The 20,844-nt window shown below is 40.8% G+C and overlaps 1 protein-coding gene and 1 pseudogene across 1 annotated transcript; both read right to left on the bottom strand.

Moving 5' to 3' along the window:
• Positions 1-8,045: 8,045 nt before the first annotated feature.
• LOC144070549 (isoprenyl transferase-like) lies at positions 8,046-8,735 on the bottom strand. The gene has a single exon (XM_077594967.1). It carries the CDS (start codon positions 8,733-8,735, stop codon positions 8,046-8,048), a length of 690 nt encoding a protein of 229 aa, XP_077451093.1.
• A 10,724-nt stretch (positions 8,736-19,459) lies between these two features.
• Positions 19,460-20,269, bottom strand: LOC144070550 (hydroxysteroid dehydrogenase-like protein 2 pseudogene; annotated as a pseudogene).
• Between the last annotated feature and the right edge of the window lie 575 nt (positions 20,270-20,844).

Here is a 20,844-nt window from a genome sequence, read left to right as displayed (position 1 = left end):
ACTCCTATGGAAATGTAGCCGATTAATGAACTAAAAAAAGTGTTTACCTCTTTTTTGAGAATGCTTATCAATGTAAATAATTTGTTATGATTGACCTTCGGTCATTTGCCTAAAGACATCTTCTATGCTGCCTGATTCTGCTCTAAGGGTGAGCAAGCTTCTGTCATCTTCGACTGCAAATTTAAATAGAAGTGGTCTTATATCTGAATTGTCAGCTGGGAAAATACGCCACTTATTGGCCTCCATTTTTTCTACCCCTTGTACAAAATCCAAGGCCAGCAACCGCTGCTGCTCGATTTGTTCTCCAAACTCCACAATCACGCTACTTTTGCCTACAATTCGTTGCTGTAATGCAGAGGCAGAGTCATCAGCCACAATTTTACCCTCACTAATGATCAAGATACGATCGCAAAGAGCTTGTACTTCTTGCATGATATGGGTTGAAAGTATGACAGTCTTTTCTGTACCTATCCTACGAATCAAATTCCTAATCTCTACCAATTGATTTGGATCGAGACCGGTGGTTGGTTCATCCAAAATCAGGACTTGAGGATCATGCAACATGGCCTGGGCCAAGCCTACTCTTTGCCGATAACCCTTAGATAGTTGCTGAATCTTTTTGCCACTTTCCCTTTGAAGACCTGTCAATTCTATCATTTCGTTGATGCGGTCTTTAGGGGATTTGAGGCCATGTAGGCCAGCGGTGAAGTCTAAATATTCACGAACATAGAGATCTAGGTAAAGCGGGTTATGTTCAGGGAGATACCCTATCTGTTTTCGTACCTCCATTGACTGGGATTCGGAATCAAAACCACAGACTTTTGCACTACCACTACTGGGAGGAATAAAGGAGGTGATGATCTTCATGGTGGTCGTTTTGCCTGCGCCATTTGGACCCAAAAAACCCACAATTTCTCCCTTCCCCACGCTAAAGCTGATCTCATCTATTGCTCTCTGGGGGCCGTAAAATTTGGTAAGATTATTGACTTCTATAGACATGCTTAACGCAATTCACTTTTTTTAATGGGCGCATATCCCTATACTAAGAATGGCCTAATCGCCTGCAAAGTTAAAAGCAATTAAGCCATTCAAAGTAGGAATTCAATTCCATGCTAAGTTAGGACGAAAATAGTTTATTTGTTGTCTTATTCTGTCAGGATTCGGTCAAGTAGTTCTTGAGTCTTGGAAAAATCCTTCTTGTCATATTTAGCGATTGTAATCGCCTTTTCCGCAGCTAGGATTGCATCCTCATTTTTGCCCATTTTGAACAAAATATTGGCATGGGTATCATTATTATAGTGCTGATTGTCTATTTTGATAGATTGACTCACCCAAGATTCTGCTTTCTTCAGCAATCCCTTATTATTAGAATTCTGAAAGATGTCCCAAGCTAGATTATTTAGGTAGGATGCATTTTTTTGAGGAAAATTATCTACCAGTTTTGTAGCGGCCTTTCCAAAATTCTTCCAATCTTCTGTTCCCTTATAAAATGCCACATCAATTTGATGAATTTTTTCATTTCCTTTTTCGGGATCTGCCATCTGAATAATCTGCCTGATGCGTTTCATGGAGTTGGCATCATTATCGTCAATGGCTGGCTGCAGGGCGTTGAAAGCAGCAGTTTGCAGTATTCCATTGATTTTATCATCGCTATAGGCCTCATTAAATTTTGTGCGATTCTCGATAATCATGTCAATGGAGCTTGTCTGAATATTATCTGCAAAGTTTAACACAAGATCCATATTCTCTTTACTGAATCGCTTTTCACCAGATTGAGTAGCCATATATTGCTCAAAAACTGGCTCTGACTGATCAGAACCTGCCATTTTGAGCATATTTGCATACTCAAACAAAAACTCTGGTTGGCGACCTCCGTCTTTGTATTGAGCGTGGAATTCGTCTATCTGTCCAACATCCATGATACCCTTTCGAGCTTCATCAAGAAACTCACCAGGGGGTCTAGCTCCTTTAAAACGATGCATTTCTTCACCTTTGGCATTGAAAAAGATCATCGTAGGGTATGCGCTGATTGCCCAGTCACCTTTTAGTTTCGGGCCTTCTCCCTTTTCCATATCAACTTTGAAATTGATAAAATGCTTATTCATAAACTCACCCACCTCAGGTCGGGGAAAGACCTGCTTGGCCATTTTTTTACAGGGGCCACACCAAACGGTATAGCAGTCTACAAATAAAAACTTACCTTGAGAAACGGCCTCCTCTTTTGCCTCGTCCCAGGTACCGTCAAAAAAGTCCATGCCTGCCGCTTGAGCGGTTGTAGCCATGGCAATAAACAAGATTAGGAAGGTCAGAAACCCTTTGGAAATTCTTCTTTGCATGAGTACTTTGTTAATGTTCTACTGTAAAATTAGCAAATTTGACATTCAATACGCCAAAGGTGGGGCCTGAGCAAGTGGGTTTGCCCATAATTGTTGACAAAATCAGGTATACTAAGGTTTAGCCTACCAGTTTCTATTTACAATCCTTATTCCAAAATGTCAAGTATCTGCCCTTCCAGTTCCTCCCAAAGGGGGAGATACTGTAGATCTATCTCTTCTCCAAAGAAGATTTTGGCAGTTTGGTGGAAGTAGTCTGTGTAATCAGTAGTATAAAACAACCTTTGTGCTACTTTTCCGCTTTGGTTACTCAAGGAATGATCTTCCAGAAATTGCTTAACGCTCAAGGCCACTGGGTCTGTAGAGTCAATGATCTTAATATTGTGATCAAAGAAGTCCGAAATCAGCTCTCGGATTAAAGGATAGTGTGTGCATCCTAGCACCAAAGTGTCCATTTCTTGCATTTCAGGCCGAGCGAAATAATGCCTAATGATTTCATAGATTAATGCTCGATTGACAAACAGCCCTTCCTCGATTATGCTAGCTAAGGATTTGCTGGCTACTGGTATCAGACGGAGATCTGGCTTCAGTTTGTTTAATTTTTGTACGTAGACTTGCTTGTTTGTGGTAACAGGTGTGGCGATTATGCCTACATTTTTACTATCCCATTCTACCACTTGCTGTACCACTGGATCGATCACGTTAATGATGGTGACTTGGTGTCCATAAGTATTATTCAAATGCTGGTAGGCAACTGCAGAAGCTGTATTGCAGGCTATAACAATCACCTTGCAATGCTGTTTGATTAGGAATTGTACAATACCATCGCAAAACCCCAAAATCGCCTGGTCAGATTTGTCACCATAAGGTAGATGTCTAGTATCACCGAAGTAGATCAAATTTTCATTGGGTAAATGCTCCTTGATCCCGTGAGCCACAGTAAGTCCACCAATCCCAGAGTCAAAGACTCCTATTGCGCAATTTGATTTATCGTTTGTCAACATACTATAAACACGAGATTAAAAACCCTTGTCTTCTCATTTTGAGCAAAAAAAAAGCAAACAAACAGGTCTGTTAAACCCGAATGTTTGCTTATCGATGTTTTGATTTATTCTTAGTACAGTCGAACTGAATGTACTATCAGCTTTTACAGGCCTAGCTTAGATTTGACCTGAGTCATTACATCATCTGTTTCAGTAGCATGTAAAACTACCCCCAGACTAGTATCAAAGATATATGCATAACCTTGTTCTTCTGCTACTTGTTGGATGGCTACTCTCGCACTTTCGAGAATTGGGTTTAGCAATGTTTCTTGCTTTTTACTCAGTTCTTGTTGCGCTGTTTGTTCCATTTGGGCAGCCTCTTGCTGTAACTGTTGTAGACTTGTGGTTCGCTCTTGCTCTTCTAGAGCTGTGATATCACCTGTAGATTTCTTTTGGTAAAGCAGTTCCATATCGCTGTCAATCTGTGCGTATTTACTTTCGAGTTTGCTTTTCCACTGATTTGTAAAAGTTTCCAATTCCTTTTCTGCTTCTTTAGTTGCAGGCATGGATTGCAGCAAAATATTGGAATCCAAATGTCCAAATCTAGCTTGTCCATTTGCTTCAAGTCCTATGCAGAACAGAACTATCAGCATGAGTAATTTGATTGTATTTTTCATCTTAAGTTTTTAGTTTGAACCACAAAGGCTTTTGGGCTAAAGTCCAAGTCGCGACTTAATCAAATCCGTTACATCATCACTTGGCTGTGCGTATAGAACTACCCCCAAGCTAGTATCAAAGATGTAGGTATAATTTTCGTCAGCGGCCAAAGATTTGATTGCCTCTTCCGCTTTTTTCAGAATTGGGCTGAATTCAGTTTCTCTTTTCGCAAGGATTTTTCCTTCGGCTTCGCTTTGAAATTGAGCCATTTCTTGCTGCTTAGTTTGGAAATAGTTTTCCCTGTCTTTGATTTCGTTTGGTGTCATCAAACCCTTATCCACTTTTGCCACAAAGTCTTGGTACTCTGCTTGAACGGTAGCGATCTGTTTTTCGAGTTGAGAATTCAATTGGTTGGAGAAGTTTTCGAGGCTCTTCTCTGCTGCTCTTGCTTCAGGCATCATTCCAAGTAGATCGGAAGAATTTAGATGTCCAAATTTTTGAGCCATCATCTCTGAACTGCTAAAAAGCAGTAGCAAAATAATACTTAGCCTTACTAAATTGTTCATGTTATTTATCTGTTTGCTCTAAAAGAAGAGTCTTGAAAATGCGCCACAAATGTACGCAATAAATTGCAAGACTTATTTTACTCCTAGCATTTTCAAGACTTCCGAGGTCTTATCAAATTTGGGGTCCGCGAAAAGAATATTGACGCCGGCCGATTTGTCAAAAATAAAGTCGAAACCTTTTTGACTGGCCAACTTTTCGATGGCTTCATAAATCTTATCTTGGATAGGTTTGATGAGTTCTTGTCGCTTCTGAAAGAAGTCGCCCTCATATCCAAATCGTTTTGCTTGTAGGTCTGAGATTTCCTTTCGGATTCCGCTGATTTCGGATTCTCGCTTTTCTTGAAGATCAGCTGTTAAAAGAATCTTCTCGGCTTCATATTGTCTTTGTTGCTCGTCGGCTTCTCCCATCTTGCGTTTGATGTCTTGTTGCCATTGATTCATTGTTTGGTCGAGCTGTGTTTTTACTTCTTGATAATCCGGCAATTGTTCGAGGATGTTCTCTGTGCTGATGTATGCAAATCTTTGCGCATGGGTATACACAGTAGTGGAGATCAGCAATGCCAGACAAATTAGTATCTTATTCATTCCGTTCAATTTTGGTGCCGCTGCTTGGGCGGCATTTTATTTTTTGTTTTTGCTAGTAATGCTACGACCTGCCCAGCTGGTAAAAGTTTACTGTTAATTTTAGTCACTTTGCAATGTTAACAATAAGTAACATATAGCAGAATTTGGCCACAATATATTAAATACTGCATAAATAGACTGAGTCAAGCTTGCCGATCAGGGTCGCACCAACGTACTAATATGCAAGTCAAAAATGTGTTGCAACTTATTCTGGTTCAACACCAAGGACAACGCTGAACTTTCCAAAGGCAGAAAGATAATCCCAGAATTTGAGGTTTTGATCTCCTGGATTATCAAATCCAACACCATAATCAAATCCTAGTGTTCCAAACATTGGAAGGAAGATTCTAAATCCAAGTCCAGCTGATCTTTCTAGCTGATAGGGGTTATAATCTTGAAAGGTGTTATAGATTTGACCACCTTGAACAAAGGCCAATGTATAAATTGTAGAGGTAGGACTCAAGCTCAAAGGATATCTCAATTCAACTGTAAACTTGTTGTAAAATGGCTTGGATGTTCCCAACTCATCGTAACCTCTTAGGGAGATAATTTCCTCACCCAAAATGAAATTTCCTTGGCCACCATTAGAGAATCCATCACCACCCAATCGGAATCGCTCAAATGGCGATTGTCCAATTCCTTGATCATAGAAGCCCATTAGACCCATCTTTACCGAAGCCATCAAGACCAGTTTTTTTGCTCTATCCAATGGTGTGTACCACTCTGCCTTGAACTTCCATTTGTGAAATTCAGCCATCTTGTATTTCACTTTACGGTCCTCCTCTGAATCTGACAGTGCTGCATAGTCGATATCGTTGAAGCTTGAGAACGGAGGAGTGAGCTGTAATGACAATGAAAAGTTGGATCCACTTCTTGGATAGATCGGTCCATCAAGGGAGTATCTCGCAAGTACCGTTGTAAGGCTGATAATATTCGAATTACCATTCTGGTATAACTCGAAGATGTTGTAGTTCTGCAGTCTATATCGTTGATAGCTGACTGTGTTGCTGAGAGTGAAAAAGTTATCTGGCCACCTTAGTCTTCGACCAATTCCTATAGACACAGATTGAATATTTAGAAGCTCTAGCTGAGCATCGTTTCTGGTATCACCATAAAAATTCTGGTTGGACAATCTGGTTCTTGAGGTAGCGACCGTAAGTGAATTTGGTTTTTTACCTCCCAGCCAGGGTTCTGTAAACTGAGTACTTAATGACAGATAACCTGGACCAAAAGTCTGGAATCTCACGGATAATCTCTGTCCATCTCCTTGTGGAATTGGGTCCCATGCAGACCTCTGCAACATGCCTCTGAGGGAGAAGTTGTTGAAGGATACACCAATACTACCGATAATCGAACTTCCTCCCCAACCTGCTGACAACTCTAACTGATCTGAAGGACGCTCCGCCACTGTGTACTCGATATCTACTGTTCCATCCGCCTGGTTAGGGATTGGATTGATACCAATGCCTTCTGGGTCGAAATAGCCAAGTGCGGCAATTTGTTGCTGAGAACGAATTAGATCTGAACGACGGAATTTACTTCCTGGGAGAGAGAACAACTCCCTGCGAATCACATGCTCATTCGTTCTGTCGTTTCCTCTAATAATGATATCGTTGATTGTGGCTTGTGGTCCTTCGTAGATTCTCATTTCCAAATCGATGGTATCATTTTCGACGCGGCTTTCTATTGGATTTACTTGAAAGAACAAGTATCCATCATCCATGTACAAGGATGATATATCGTTTTGAGCAGGATCCATGAATAGACGCTGCTGAAGTAATTCTGAATTGTAAACATCTCCTCGCTTTAGTTGAAGGATATTTTGCAAGGTATCATCACTGTATTTGCTGTTTCCTCTCCAAACGATGTCTCCAAAGTGGTACTTGTTTCCCTCTTCCAGCTTCATTTCGATATTGACATTTCTATCATCGATAAAGTAGACTGTGTCGCTCAAGATTCTTGCATCTCGATACCCAAGAGTATTGTAGTATGCAATCATCATGTCTTTATCTTCTTCAAACTTGTCTTCCTGGAATTTGGAAGAGTTGAAGATTCGAACTTTGATTTTATCATCCAGATAATGCATAGCTCCTTTCCAGCTTACATTTCCCAGTACACTTCCAATTTTAGCTTTCTTGAGATCTTGCCAAACCATTTTAGGTGCTCGATAATTGAACTTAGATTTTTCCAATGTCTCCTTCATTGGCTTCTTTAAGCTGTGGCCATAGACACTTTCGTTTCCCTCTAAAATAATCTCGTTGATCCTGATTCTACTTCCTCGATCTACGATGATATCGAGAATTACGTAATTTTCGCGATCTGGATCTGCCTTGGTTTCAAAGTCTACCAAGCAGCTATAGAAACCCTTATCATGGTAATAGTGTAGGACAGTATTTCTAGTAATGTTCACTAGGTTTTCATCGAGAATTCGGCCAGTATAGAGTTTTATTTTATCGCGTATATCATCGGCATCTCCTTTTTTTACACCTTTCAAGGCGAACTTCGACATACGTGCTCTTTCCACAACTGCGATATCTATAAAAATGACATCATTTACGATATTGGTTGCATCTACCTTGATGTCGGAGAACAAGCCCAGTTTCCACAGATTTTTTATTGCGCCAGGAATTTCTTCACCTGGAATATTGATTTGATCACCTACCACTAGGCCTGCATGACTTAGCAGTACGTTTTCGTCTAGGTATTTAGTTCCACTCACGGTGATACCACCTAGCTCGTAGCTACTAGGAGTACCGTAGTCGATTTTATCGAGTGCTGTTGAATCTTGTGCGTTTGTTTGAGCAGAAAATGAAAGCAAACAAAGGCTAAGAAATATTACAAGGATGTTAGGTGTCAAAATTGTCTAGGTTTTAAAAAGGCCATCAGGCCTTAATTTGATCGCTAATTTTTCCGAATCTCCGTTCTCTACTCTGATAATCGACTATGGCTTTGTAGAGCTCTTCTTCATCAAAGTCAGGCCAAAGAGTATCTGTAAAGTAGAGTTCGGTATAGGCTATTTGCCAAAGCAGATAATTGCTGATTCGTTGTTCACCACTAGTGCGAATGAGTAATTCTGGGTCTGGCAACTCTTTTGTCATCAATCTCTGATTGATATACTGTTCGTTTATGTTGTCCGGCACGATGATTCCCTCTGCTACTTCAGCTGCAATCCCTTTAACTACTTCTGTTAGTTCCCATCGAGAGCTATAGCTGAGTGCTAGGGTGAGGATCATGGCATCATTATCTTTGGTCAGATCTATTACCTTTTGCAGCTCTTCTCTACAGGCTCGCGGCAAGCTGGGGAGGTCCCCAATAGTATTCAAACGTATATTGTTCTCTAGAAGTTGCTCAGCTTCGTCCTTGAGACTCTTAATCAAGAGTTCCATTAGTGCGTTCACTTCAAATTTGGGACGAGACCAGTTTTCGGTGGAAAAGGCGTAAAGGGTAAGGAATCTCACTCCAAGCTCGCGACTGGCTTCAATGGTTTTACGGACGGCCTTAGTGCCGTTTCTGTGTCCAAAGACTCTGTCTTTAAAGTTTTGCTTTTTGGCCCATCTACCATTGCCATCCATGGTAATAGCAATATGCTTGGGTATTTTGGTAGGAATTATTTGCTCTTTGTAATTCATTTCCCGATAACATCTTCATAATAGCCGCTTAGAGGCCTCTAAAAGGGGCGGACTTATGGGAATTGCGGCGAATACAAAGATACAACTTAAAAGAGTACCTTACGAGTTTTAGCCTTAAAGGTTTGGCTTCCTGGACATTGATTTGCAAAGATGGTGTATGTCAGGGACACACCAGAAAACAGATAGCCATCTTTAGAGACGCTATCACCTCTTTGTTGTCCTTCTTCACCAATGATAGGTCCTACTTCTCCCGATCGATCAGCAAGTTGGGCTTCTATGCTTCCGTCTACAAAAAGGATATCACTGACATAGCTGCCGGCTACATCGTCTAAGTAATCAGTAAAAGTGCTTCTGTAGTTTATTTCAGCTGAGAAAGTCCAAGGGCCATCAATCCACCATTTTAGGCCGATTCCCAATGGGATTGAAATTTGATATTGACTGTATTTTTCGTTGCCACTGATTTGTGGAACAGATTGACCCTCAGTGCCTGCGGCTCTCAGATTATACCAATCTCCGCCTAGTTTGGCTTTGGGGTTAAATCGAAACGCGGCTATACCAGCTGTCAGATAAGGAGTGTACCTACGTTTTTTATCTCCAGGAACGAACTGCTTGAAGTTTAGCTCAATCATTGCAGCAAATTCATAGACATTTGTGCGAAAGCTCAAATTTCTAGCTTGTTGATAAGAAAATTTGGACCACTCGTCTCGAAACCCCAAGGATGCGTAGCTTAAGCTGGCTTTAACAGCGATATAAGGCATGAGGTGGTAGCGATACATCAATCCGCCAGCCGGTCTTACTCCTTTTACGCTGTAGTTCGTGTTGAGATCACCGGTATAGTTGGAAGCACCGAACCAAACCCCGACTTCGTTATGATTGTAATTTTGAGCTTCAGCGTCTGTGTTGGCTAGAATCCCAAAAAGCAAGAGAAGGAAAAGACAAAGAATTTGGGGAGATTTCAATCTTAGTATTTTAGCGTGGTTTTTAGCAACGAAGAAGTAAAATGTTGTTATCGCTCATAAATTCTCCTTGTTCAACAAAAATTGAGCCGCAGTTTGCCATACGAAGATCCTTAGGAAGTTCCGAAACTAGCATGTTTGTTAGGAGATAACCGTTCTTGTAATGCTACAGATGGGATGAGTCTGTTCAGTATTAGTTTGTCGAATCAGCTCTTTTCAGCAATACAACGTAAAATTGCGTGCCAATCTTGCACTTTCAACGCAAAAAAAAAGCAGCAATCAGAAATTGCTGCCTTTTTACGTTTGGTAAAAGTCTTATGCAAGCTCTTCAGCCAACTTCTTTCCGGCCTTAAACTTGATTACATTCTTAGCTGGGATCTGAATGATTTGCTCTGGATTACGAGGGTTCTTTGCTTCTCTAGCCTTTCTGTGAGAAAGAGAAAAAGTTCCGAAACCGATTAGAGCTAACTTGTCTCCCTCTTTCAGTGTATTAGTAAGTGTATTAATAAACGCGTTCAATGCATCCGTAGCTTGTACTTTAGAAAGGTCTGCATCTTCTGCGATCTTTACGATCAAATCTGACTTGTTCATTTTTCCTATTTGAGTTAAGAAATTCTATGGCAGCGCAAAAATAGATTTTTGTAACTAAATTGCAAACAAAACTCATTCCTTTGTAGTATTTCAAGGGCCTTATGCCCTTGAAATACGGAGGTTTTTGATCATTTTGCAGTAAAACTCACCCATGAAACAGACAGCATTTTTTGAAATTCATACTAAGCTAGGAGCTCGGTTTTCCGAATTCGCAGGATATGAAATGCCGCTAATATATAGCAGCATTAGGGAAGAGCATAACAACGTTAGGACCAATGTGGGAATTTTTGATGTATCTCATATGGGCCAGTTTATTGTGCGTGGTCCTGACACCCATCAGTTGATTGAGCGTCTAAGCACGAATAATGTGTTTGAACTCAATCGTGGACAGGTACAATACAGTTGTTTGACAAATGAAAAAGGTGGTATCATAGATGATTTGTTGATTTATCATTTAAAAGACGGCGGCATTATGTTAGTTGTTAATGCGTCTAACATCGAAAAGGATTTCAATTGGCTTAAATTACATAATAGAGAGTCTGAGTTGATCGATATTTCTGAAAAAACAGGCATGCTGGCCGTGCAAGGACCGAATGCGGTCAAAGTTTTACAGCCGTTAACGGAGATGAATTTGGAGCAGATGGAATACTATACCTTCGATAAGGGCGTATTTGCTGGACTTGAGAAAGTGCTGATTTCTGCAACAGGATATACCGGTGCTGGGGGCTTTGAGTTGTGTTTTGACTATGAAAAAGGTCCTAGAATCTGGGAGGCTATTATGACTGAAGGAGAAAAGCTTGGAATCCAACCAGCTGGTTTAGCTGCTAGGGACACCCTTAGACTTGAAAAGGGCTACTGTTTATATGGTAATGATATCAGTGATTTTACCAACCCTTTGGAGGCAGGGTTGGGTTGGATTACAGATCTAAATACAGATTTTATTGGCAAAGAAGCAATTGTGAAAGCAAAAGAAGAGGGATTGCGGAAAAGGCTGATTGGTTTTTCTTTAAAAGAAAAAGGCATCCCAAGGAAAGATTGTCGAATAATGAATTCGAAAGCTCAAGTGATAGGGAAAGTTACCTCAGGAACTATGTCTCCGACTTTAGAGACAGCGATTGGGATGGGCTATGTTGAGAAGGAGTATCGCAAGAAAGGAACAGCACTATATGTAGAGGTGCGAAGCAAACTTATTCCAGCAGAGGTGGTTGGACGACCATTTTTGTGAGACTAATCATCCAAGCAAGGCAAGTTGTGTCCTGATATTGAAGGCTAGAGACGTCTTTTTACTGTGATACTGTATGCAGTTAAATCCGGCAATGTCTTATTTTTAGGTTATCATTTTTTTTTAGTTTTTTTAGTTGGTCATTAGAATCTTATGTTTCGTATCAAATCACTCTACATTTCGTTTCTTCTTTTAGCCTGTTGTTTATATGCTCAAGGGCAAGAAGATGCAACAGAAAGGCAGATTGCTCAGATCACAGAGAAGCTGGATCGTAGTGCTTCTTTTGATTTGATCGACAAACGTAGTAATAGGTTTCCAGGTAGATCACAAATGCAGATGCAGATGTCACCATTTTTTCATGGTGTGGCTTCTGGAGACCCTTTGCCAAGTTCTGTCATCATCTGGACTCGTGTGACAGACAATACCAATCCTTCCACCATAGATGTAGATTGGGAAATAGCAACTGATGTTGGATTTTGTAACATTATTCAGAGAGGGACAGAAATGACAGATGCTTCGAAAGCTTACACAGTAAAAGTAGATGTTGGGGGTTTAACTGACAATACATTCTACTACTACCGCTTTTACAGTATGGGTAGTTATTCAGTGATTGGCCGAACACTCACTTCCACTTCAGGCAATCTGGCAAACTTGAGACTGGCAGTCATGTCATGTTCTCACTATGAAGTTGGATATTTTAATGCATATAATGATATAGCCGCCAGAAACGATTTGCATGCTGTGGTGCATCTTGGAGATTATATCTACGAATATGGTCAGGGAGAGTATGGAACAACTGTTCGAAATCCTGATCCAACCTCAGAAATTACTGTACTTAGCGATTATCGAACAAGACATAGCCACTACAAATTAGATGCGGACCTACAGAGAATGCACCAGCTATATCCTATGATTAGTACTTGGGATGATCATGAAGTGGCAAATGATAGTTACTTTGGAGGAGCCCAAAATCACGATAGCGGAGAGGGAAATTGGTTTGATAGAAAATCAATGGCCATACAGGCCTATTTGGAATGGATGCCCTTGCGAATGCCCGACCAAAATGATGATGAGCGAATTTATCGTCAGATCCGATATGGAAATCTAGCTGATATCATCGTTCTAGATACTCGTCTTGAAGAGCGAAATGAACAGCCTAGTTCTATATTTGATAGCGATTATGATGATCCGAATTATACACTTTTAGGGCTAAGTCAGTTGAATTGGTTCAAGAATAAACTCAGCAACTCAAATGCCAAATGGAAGGTAGTGGCTCAGCAAGTAATGATGGCACCACTTGAAGTGTTTAATCAGCCATTCAACTTCGATCAATGGGATGGTTATCCACAAGAAAGAAACAATCTCTTCAACCACATTTCTTCCAACAATATTGATAATATGGTTGTACTAACAGGTGATATTCACACTGCATGGGCAAGTAATCTGGAGTCTTCTGCAGGCAATGTAGGGGTAGAATACGTGACTAGTTCTGTCACTTCACCTAACTTTCCATTCCCAGTTGGAGAGAATATTATCAAACTAGCCAACTCTCATATCGAATATGTAGATCTCACTTCTCACGGTTATATGCTAGTCGATTTAGACAACAATCGAGCGCAATGTGAATGGTATAACTTGTCAAGTATTACAAGCCCCGTATATACTTCCAGCTTTCAACAAGCATACAAAACGGATGATGGGCAGAATACGCTTACTACTGCTACAGGTCCATCGACCGCGTCAGCTTTTCCCAGTCCACCTCCTGCAACCGCTCCTTCACCGGGAGTGATTGTAAACATCAAGGTGGCACTTCAAGGACCATTTAATAGTGGTACTTCAAGCATGAGCACACAACTGAGAACTTTGTCCCTCTTGCCATTAACACATCCTTTTGGAGGTGCACCTTTCAATCATGCTGGGTCGGAAGCTGTATCAGCGATGTCAGACTTTCCAACCAACACTGTAGACTGGATCTTGGTGGAGTTGAGAAATGCAAATAATCCCATGATAGTGGTTGAGAGTGTAGCTGGAATAGTATTGGATGATGGAACGGTCAGAGACGCTAATCCAGCGGGTTCTAATTGTGGAATCACCTTTAGTACAATATCTCCAGGTCGGGACTACTATATTGTTGTTAGAGCTAGAAATCACGTGGCTACGATGAGTGCAACAACTGCTACTTTACCTCTGCTGAATGGAGCGTCATATGATTTTACCACAGCAGTGAGTCAGGCAATTGGTCAAAATCAATTGGTTGCCGTTGGAGGCGGGGTGTTTGCTCAATATGCAGGTGATTGCAATTCTTCTGGCGTGATCAGTGTGGCTGACTTTAACAGATATAAAGAGTTGATACCTCAAACCTCTCCACTTTACAGAGAGGGGGATATTAATTGCGATGGCAGCCTTACCCATGATGATTACCTGCTCTACTACCCTAATGCTGCTCATATTGGTGCTGAGGAGATTTGGTACTAGCGAGCTAGAGCTGCAAGTCTGGCTTTTGTCGGTTAGCTCGGTAGGGTGGGGGTTAGAATCGTTTCGCACTTTCAAGTTTTTTCCCCTATGGAGCTTTTTATGCTTTTGAGCTAGTTGAAGAGATTTTGGAGCTTTTGCATTTCAAGTTTGTTCGAAGCCAAATCGATGGCATGATAGATGTCAAGTTTTTCACCGCTTGTTAGGTGGAAGCTTAGGCTGGGGTCCTGGGCATATTCGTTTGGGATGTATTCGAAGCTCAAAATGTCGAGCTTGCCGCCTAGCAGTTCATTGAGTAAAACAGATTCATTGTCTTGTTGGAAGTCTTGCAATTGCCCAAGCGAGCCAAAAATGCTGGCAATAGGCATGAGCATTTTTGACAATAGCCCCTCTGAGCTATCTTCACTTATCTTTTCCACTTTTGCAAAGGCCCTGATGTTGAGCAGTATGATTCTGTCAGTGTTTTTTCTTAGCCATTCTCTAAACACATACATGAACCTAAAGGCTGTTTCGAAGCCCAGATTATCTCGGAATCCAGCATCTACTATTTGTAGAGGTGGATTGCTCGGCATATATACGTTGGGTAAAATATAGGGGTAGGTGGCGCTCATTCGCAAAGCAGATGTGAGGCGAAGAGATTGAGCATCTTGTTCCTCAAAGAGGCGACAAAACTCCAGTGCATCAGTTTCCAGGCCGGGCACATTGTAATCAAAATTGGCAATAGGTTTAGTGAGATATGAAATAGGTTGTGACGCGATTAACAATCGTCTGCTGTCATTCACAATAGAGGGACTGAGTACCATCATTGGCACTTGCATTTCAAATTCTGGTTGTTTGTAATGGGAAAGCGGTACATCCAAAAGATTGTCTGTGTTTTCAATCAATTGTTCTTCAAAGTAATAGGCTCTATCCTTTCTGTAAGTTTGATTGTTAATCGCAAACTTATGCATGGGGTAAAAGAGATCGTTTGTTGTGATAGAAGAAGCAATTGAGTTGAGGTAATCTCCTGATATATTTTCAAAATATCTTCTGGCATAGAGATCTGGCAATTTTCCTAGCTTTGATTGATGGTACATCTCCCGCATATATGCTGCAGCCAACATACCTCCAGATGCCCCTGAGATCAATACGGTATGATCCATCAACTTGCCATTACAAATGCTATCGGCTTTTTGTATCACTCGCATTCCCCAACTAGCGGCTGTGCTACCACCACCACTGAAGTTTAGAAAGACGATAGGAGGGGTTTTACTGGAGGCTCTTGAGTTTTTGCTCTTCCAATTTTCAAGCATCTGTAAGGCTTGCTGTTTATCTTTAAACACAATTGAATCAGTGTTCATGGATTCAATTTTGTCCATTGAGTAGGAAGCAGCTGGCACCTCGTAATTCAAGCCATATGCTTTGTTTCGATAATTGATCACATCAAATCGAGTAGCAAAATTTAGTAGCAACAAAAGAGCTATTAAAAAGGGGGTGCTCCAATCTTTTAGCCAATAACTAAAACTCCCAGCTAGTGAAACTAGGATGGTCAAAATTAGAATGATACTTGCTCCGGCTGGCACACGAAACAGTGGGGTTTCTATAAAAAAACCCAAGGCAATCAATAAGAGAATACTCAAAAGCTGAATGCTCAACGCGTTATTGTGATGTTGTCTCATCACTGCATCAATAAGTCGCTGGTCGTAGTGCTGCACTCCCCGAACAATTCTCGGACTTAGTTTTGAATTGATATAGTAGTCTACTCTGTTTCGCTCGATTAGTTGCTGCGAATTTGTCCACTGTGGACTCTTTTTCATTACAATCTGCTCGGGACTTTTTTGCTTTTTTCTGATACGAACTCGACCTTTGTTGAAAGAAACTATGCTCTTGTTCGTGAAATTGAAATATATGATAGAAAGGGCAATGGTAGCGATAACACCAACCAGAAAGCCTTCCATATAAAAGAAGATGGATTCCAATACTTCAAATTGATTTTCCTGTTGGTAATAGGAAACGCTGAAGCAATAGAACAAGCCAAAGGCTAGCGGAATCATCGAATTGTTGATGCAGTAGACAAACAGAGGGCGGTGTAAGGTTGCGAGAAAGGGAAATCGATGACTATGCAAAATATAGGTGGTGATATTCCAGGTCATCAGGAATAATCCGTATGAAATGCCTAGGAAGAGGAATCCCCAAAAATTGACTGTGCCGAGGTACTCTGGATCTAAAAATAGATGATGTGAACCAAATCCTCCTCCCACTGCTCCCGACACTATGCCAAGCAGCAGTAACCAAAGAAAAAGCAACAAGAGGTTCTTGTGCAGATGAAGTAATAATAGTTGTACGGGAAAAGAGAAAAAAACTCCCTTAACTACTTCTACAAAACGAGACATGATAGATTTTACTGGAGTTCAAATGTAGGCTAAAATCGTTTGCCAAACTATCTAAAATCAACTCCTGTCAAGCTAAGGAATGTATTCATAACAACCGATATCTGGGTTGCCATCTCTAGCATTACCCATTATATCCGTTGTTCCTACACTAAAAGGATCACCACTATCGATTGCTGGGGATAGTTGATTTAATCTTAGGTCTTGTTCGGAGTAGCCTAGAAACATTGTATCTGCAGGATCAGGATTGAAAATGCAATTAAGGAAACCTGTACTATCAGCGTTAAAATCTTCTTTTGATCGGATTATACAGCTTTTAAACTCGTAATTGAAATTGACCTCTATCCCCTCTTCTTCATACCTATCAAGAGCAACTTCTTCCTGTTCACCGCCAATGATAATTGAATTGCTTACGTTTAGGTCGAGAAAGTCTGACCAGCCAATCACCGAACTGTCATCGGTGATGTAGTTGGTCGCTCTTAAGATGGGATTTTTATGTGTAATGTAAAATCCACCATAATTGGCAAGAGTACAATGCTCGAAGTTGTAGGAGCCTCCCAATTCGACTAATATATTATTTAATCCGCAATTGAATATGTTGAGATTTTTTCCTGTGATTTCTGATACTATACCCCAGACTCCGAAGGCTTGCATATCATGAATCATGACTCTATCCATTGCTAAGTGTGGATTGGCATTACTGGATAAGGAGTCGGATCGAATACCCCAAATGCCGTTTTTGATAATTGCGCCCTCAACTAAATTATCTGTACTGACAGAGGCCAGATAGATACCATTCCATTGACCAGGAACATCTAAAAAATCGTATTCGAGTCTATCGCCCTGTATCACGACCATGTCTGCTGTATCTATTCCTCCTTTTATTTCGAGGCTTCCGTAGACGAGAAGAGTAGAAAATGGATGCATATAAACCCTTGTTCCAGCCTCCATTGTCAACTTGCAATTCTCAGGTACCTGTACGCCGTTGTACAAGACATAGGGTAGTTCAGAGGTCCAGGTTTCATCGCATATTAGATCATCGCTACCATAGAAGTGGGCATTTTGACCGTAAGCAAGTAGTTTGATGTTTTGGATATTCCCATTTGTCTCAAAGACTACAGAATCTGTCAATAGGAAGGGGAGTGTTTCCGTATTTGGATCTACTGTTACTTCAACAAAGAAGTACAAGCTATCGTCAGGTTCAATGATTAGATCAGAAGTAGACAGCATCGGTTCTCCATCTATATTCATCCGAAACTGTGAGTTTTCTCCTCCTGCTAGTTCCACTGAGCTGATTCGCAACTTTCGACTGTTGCGATTAAAAACCTTAAAGAACTTTGTGGTAGAACCCACTGTAGTAAAAACAGTATCGAAGGTTAAGGTATCCGAAGAGAATTCGATAGTTGCTGCTGGATCCTCATTGAAGGTGTCTTTACGACAGGAAAACAACAGCATCATTAGCAATGAGATGAAAGTTAGAATTAGAAAACTCTGCTTATAATTCAAGTTAATCGCAATTTGGTTCGTAAGCTCAGATACGAATATAGGGCAAAAAGTTGCAGCAAGAAATTTCAAATGACTTGTTGAGCACAAGCAATTGTCGCAATATGCAAGCTAAGTCCTTCAACTTGCAATAAAATTTGTCCGCATGCTTCCAAAGTAGCTCCTGTTGTTACCACATCATCTACTAAAAGAACAGAAAGGTTTTTTAGTTCGTCTTTTCTTTTCAGCTTATAGACTGTGTCTACATTTAGCCAACGCTGAATTCTTGATTTTCTTGTTTGTGTTTCATTCTTTGCATCCTTGCGAAGGTAATTTTTCGACCATCTGACATTCAGAGAATCTGCTAGGCCTTCGGCAAAAAGATCACTTTGATTATATCCTCTTTTGCGAATTTTAGCAGGGTGTAGAGGCACTGGAATTATCAAGTCAATCTTTGGAAATGAAGCTGAATTGACTAAAATTTTTCCATACCACCTGCCGAGGTAAAGCCCTACATCTGCTTGATGTTTGTATTTCAAATGATGGATCAATTGCTGTACTTTTCCTCCTTTGCTGAAAGCAAAGAGACTCTGCGCAGATTGCACCTTTAGCCTTCCCCAAAAATGCTTCTCGACAGGATTTTCTACCTGCAAATGAAAATCTGTTTTGGGCAAAGACATATGACAGAAGAGGCAAATCACCTGCTCTTGTTTCTTTAGTCTTCTGCTGCAGGCTTTGCAAAGTCTTGGATAAAACAACTCAAGGCTATCGCTCAATAGGGATTTGATAAATTGCATGGCCAACTTTATCAACAAGACGCTTGTCGATCAACCTTTCCACAAAATTTCTATTAGTGAGACCGTTTATCTACCCCAATAAGATGTGCGTGGAATGTGGGGAATCGGAGTTTGGCTTATCCACATTGGTGGGAGTCATTGTGGATAAGTCTCTCATATAAAGTTGAACTGGTGATACTAGTTTATTCACTTTGAATAAGTTGCGCGAAAGTTTGGAAATTTCGTGCTTGTGGCAGTTTGTGGATAATTAGGTGGCAGTATGGGTTTCGAATGGCTGTTTAAGATGATTTAGCTTCGGAAAAGCTACGATTTTCAATTTTTTCAATCAGTTCTCTCACATCATCTGGAATGATACGGCTTTTGTTTGAGGAGTAATCGAATGTAACGATGACTGCAGTACCAAGAGCTGCGATCTCCCCTTCAGTATTGCGTATCTCGTATTGCATTTTGAAGCTGGAATTGCCAACTTCGGTAACGCAAGCACTGACAGCTAAAGTGTCAGGATACTTGAGAGGTCGCACAAACTTGCAGCTTGTTTCTGCCAGTATGGGGCCAACAGCATCATCGCGAATTGCTTCAAAACCAATTTTGCGAAAGTAATCAATTCTAGCTGTTTCAAAATAGCGAAAGAAAACTACATTGTTGACATGCCCAAAAGCATCCATTTCTCCCCAAGCCACCTTAATTGTCGAGGTAACTGGCCATTGTTTCACAATTGACATAAATTTGGTTTTTAGATTTAGTGCACGGAGGTCTCTGTGTGTTCAATTGCGAAAGCTTACAAGAAAAAATCGGGCATCAATTCATCTTCTGGACAATCCGAGTAACTGCTCAGGTCAGTTACTCCTTCTGACCTTAACACCTCATCATCTATGAAGAAATTTCCAGTACATTCTTTGCTGTTTCTCTCTAATATAATGGCAGCAGCATCGGCAATGATTTGGGGTGTTCTACTTCGTTTCATGAGAGCTTCGCCTCCTAATAGGTTATTGACTGCGGCTGTGGCGATAGTGGTTCTTGGCCAAAGTGCATTTACTGCTACGCCCTTAGATCTAAACTCTTCCGCCATTCCCAATACACACATGCTCATTCATATTTAGCCATGGTGTATGCAACATGATTTGGAACCATTTCGCATCCATATTGAGGGGAGGGCTTAGATTCAACACGTGGGGATTTTCTGATTTAAGAAGATAAGGAAGGCATTTTTGTGTACTTAGAAAAGTCCCCCTGGTGTTCACCTGATGCATTAGATCATAACGCTTCATAGAGTTTGTAAGGTGGGAGTTAGCATAATTGCGCTAGCATTATTGACCAAAATATCAATCCCACCAAACTTGTCTACTGTTTTTTGCACAGCGGCTTCCACCATCTCTTCAAAACGTACATCTACTACTAGTGCTAGGGCATCTCCACCTGCTGCTTTCATTTCTTCAGCGGCGGTATAAATGGTTCCTGGCAACTTCGGGTGTGGGTCTTTTGTTTTCGCAGCGATTACCACATTAGCACCCATCGAAGCCAATTTTAATCCAATTGCTTTCCCGATACCTCTACTAGCACCAGTGATAAAGACTGTCTTATTTTTCATCTTGCTCTATTTTGTCAATGTTGATTATTGTTTGGCCATTTTGTGCAATATGTGGGTAGTATAATTGTAACTGTTCCACAAACAAGTCGAATGGCATATCCTCGAAGGTTCCGTATTCTTTTAGATATAACATGAATTTTTGTCCTTTGTTGTTGTATTCCTGAAAGATTGAATCACTCTTGCCATCAAACTCCAATGGGCTAACATTCAGTTTTTCACACAGCTCCTTATTGAAAGCCGGAGTGGCCTTGACCCATTTGTCTTCTAGCCATAGCTCCACAAAAACCATGAAATACCATTACGTCGGTCTTCAGGATTGCCAAAAATTTTTCTGTCCCAATATGATTCCGCACATTGGCAAATCCCAGTCGAGCTGCAATGCCCAAAGAGCGGCAGGCTGCAGCAAGCAGAATTCCCTTTTCGACGCAATAGCCCGAATCCTTCTCTACTATACAACTCGCTTTGAGTGCTTCGGGCTCCAATACTAATCGGTATGGATTATAAAACCATCCATCTCTCACAGCATAATAAAGTTGCACGGCATTTTCGATTTGAGTTTGAGAACTCGCGCTGTT

This window comes from Stigmatopora argus, unplaced genomic scaffold (genome assembly GCF_051989625.1).
Source record: "Stigmatopora argus isolate UIUO_Sarg unplaced genomic scaffold, RoL_Sarg_1.0 HiC_scaffold_204, whole genome shotgun sequence".
NCBI lineage: Eukaryota > Metazoa > Chordata > Actinopteri > Syngnathiformes > Syngnathidae > Stigmatopora > Stigmatopora argus.
Note: the sequence above shows the minus strand (reverse complement) of the source record. Positions and strands in the feature narration are given on the sequence as shown.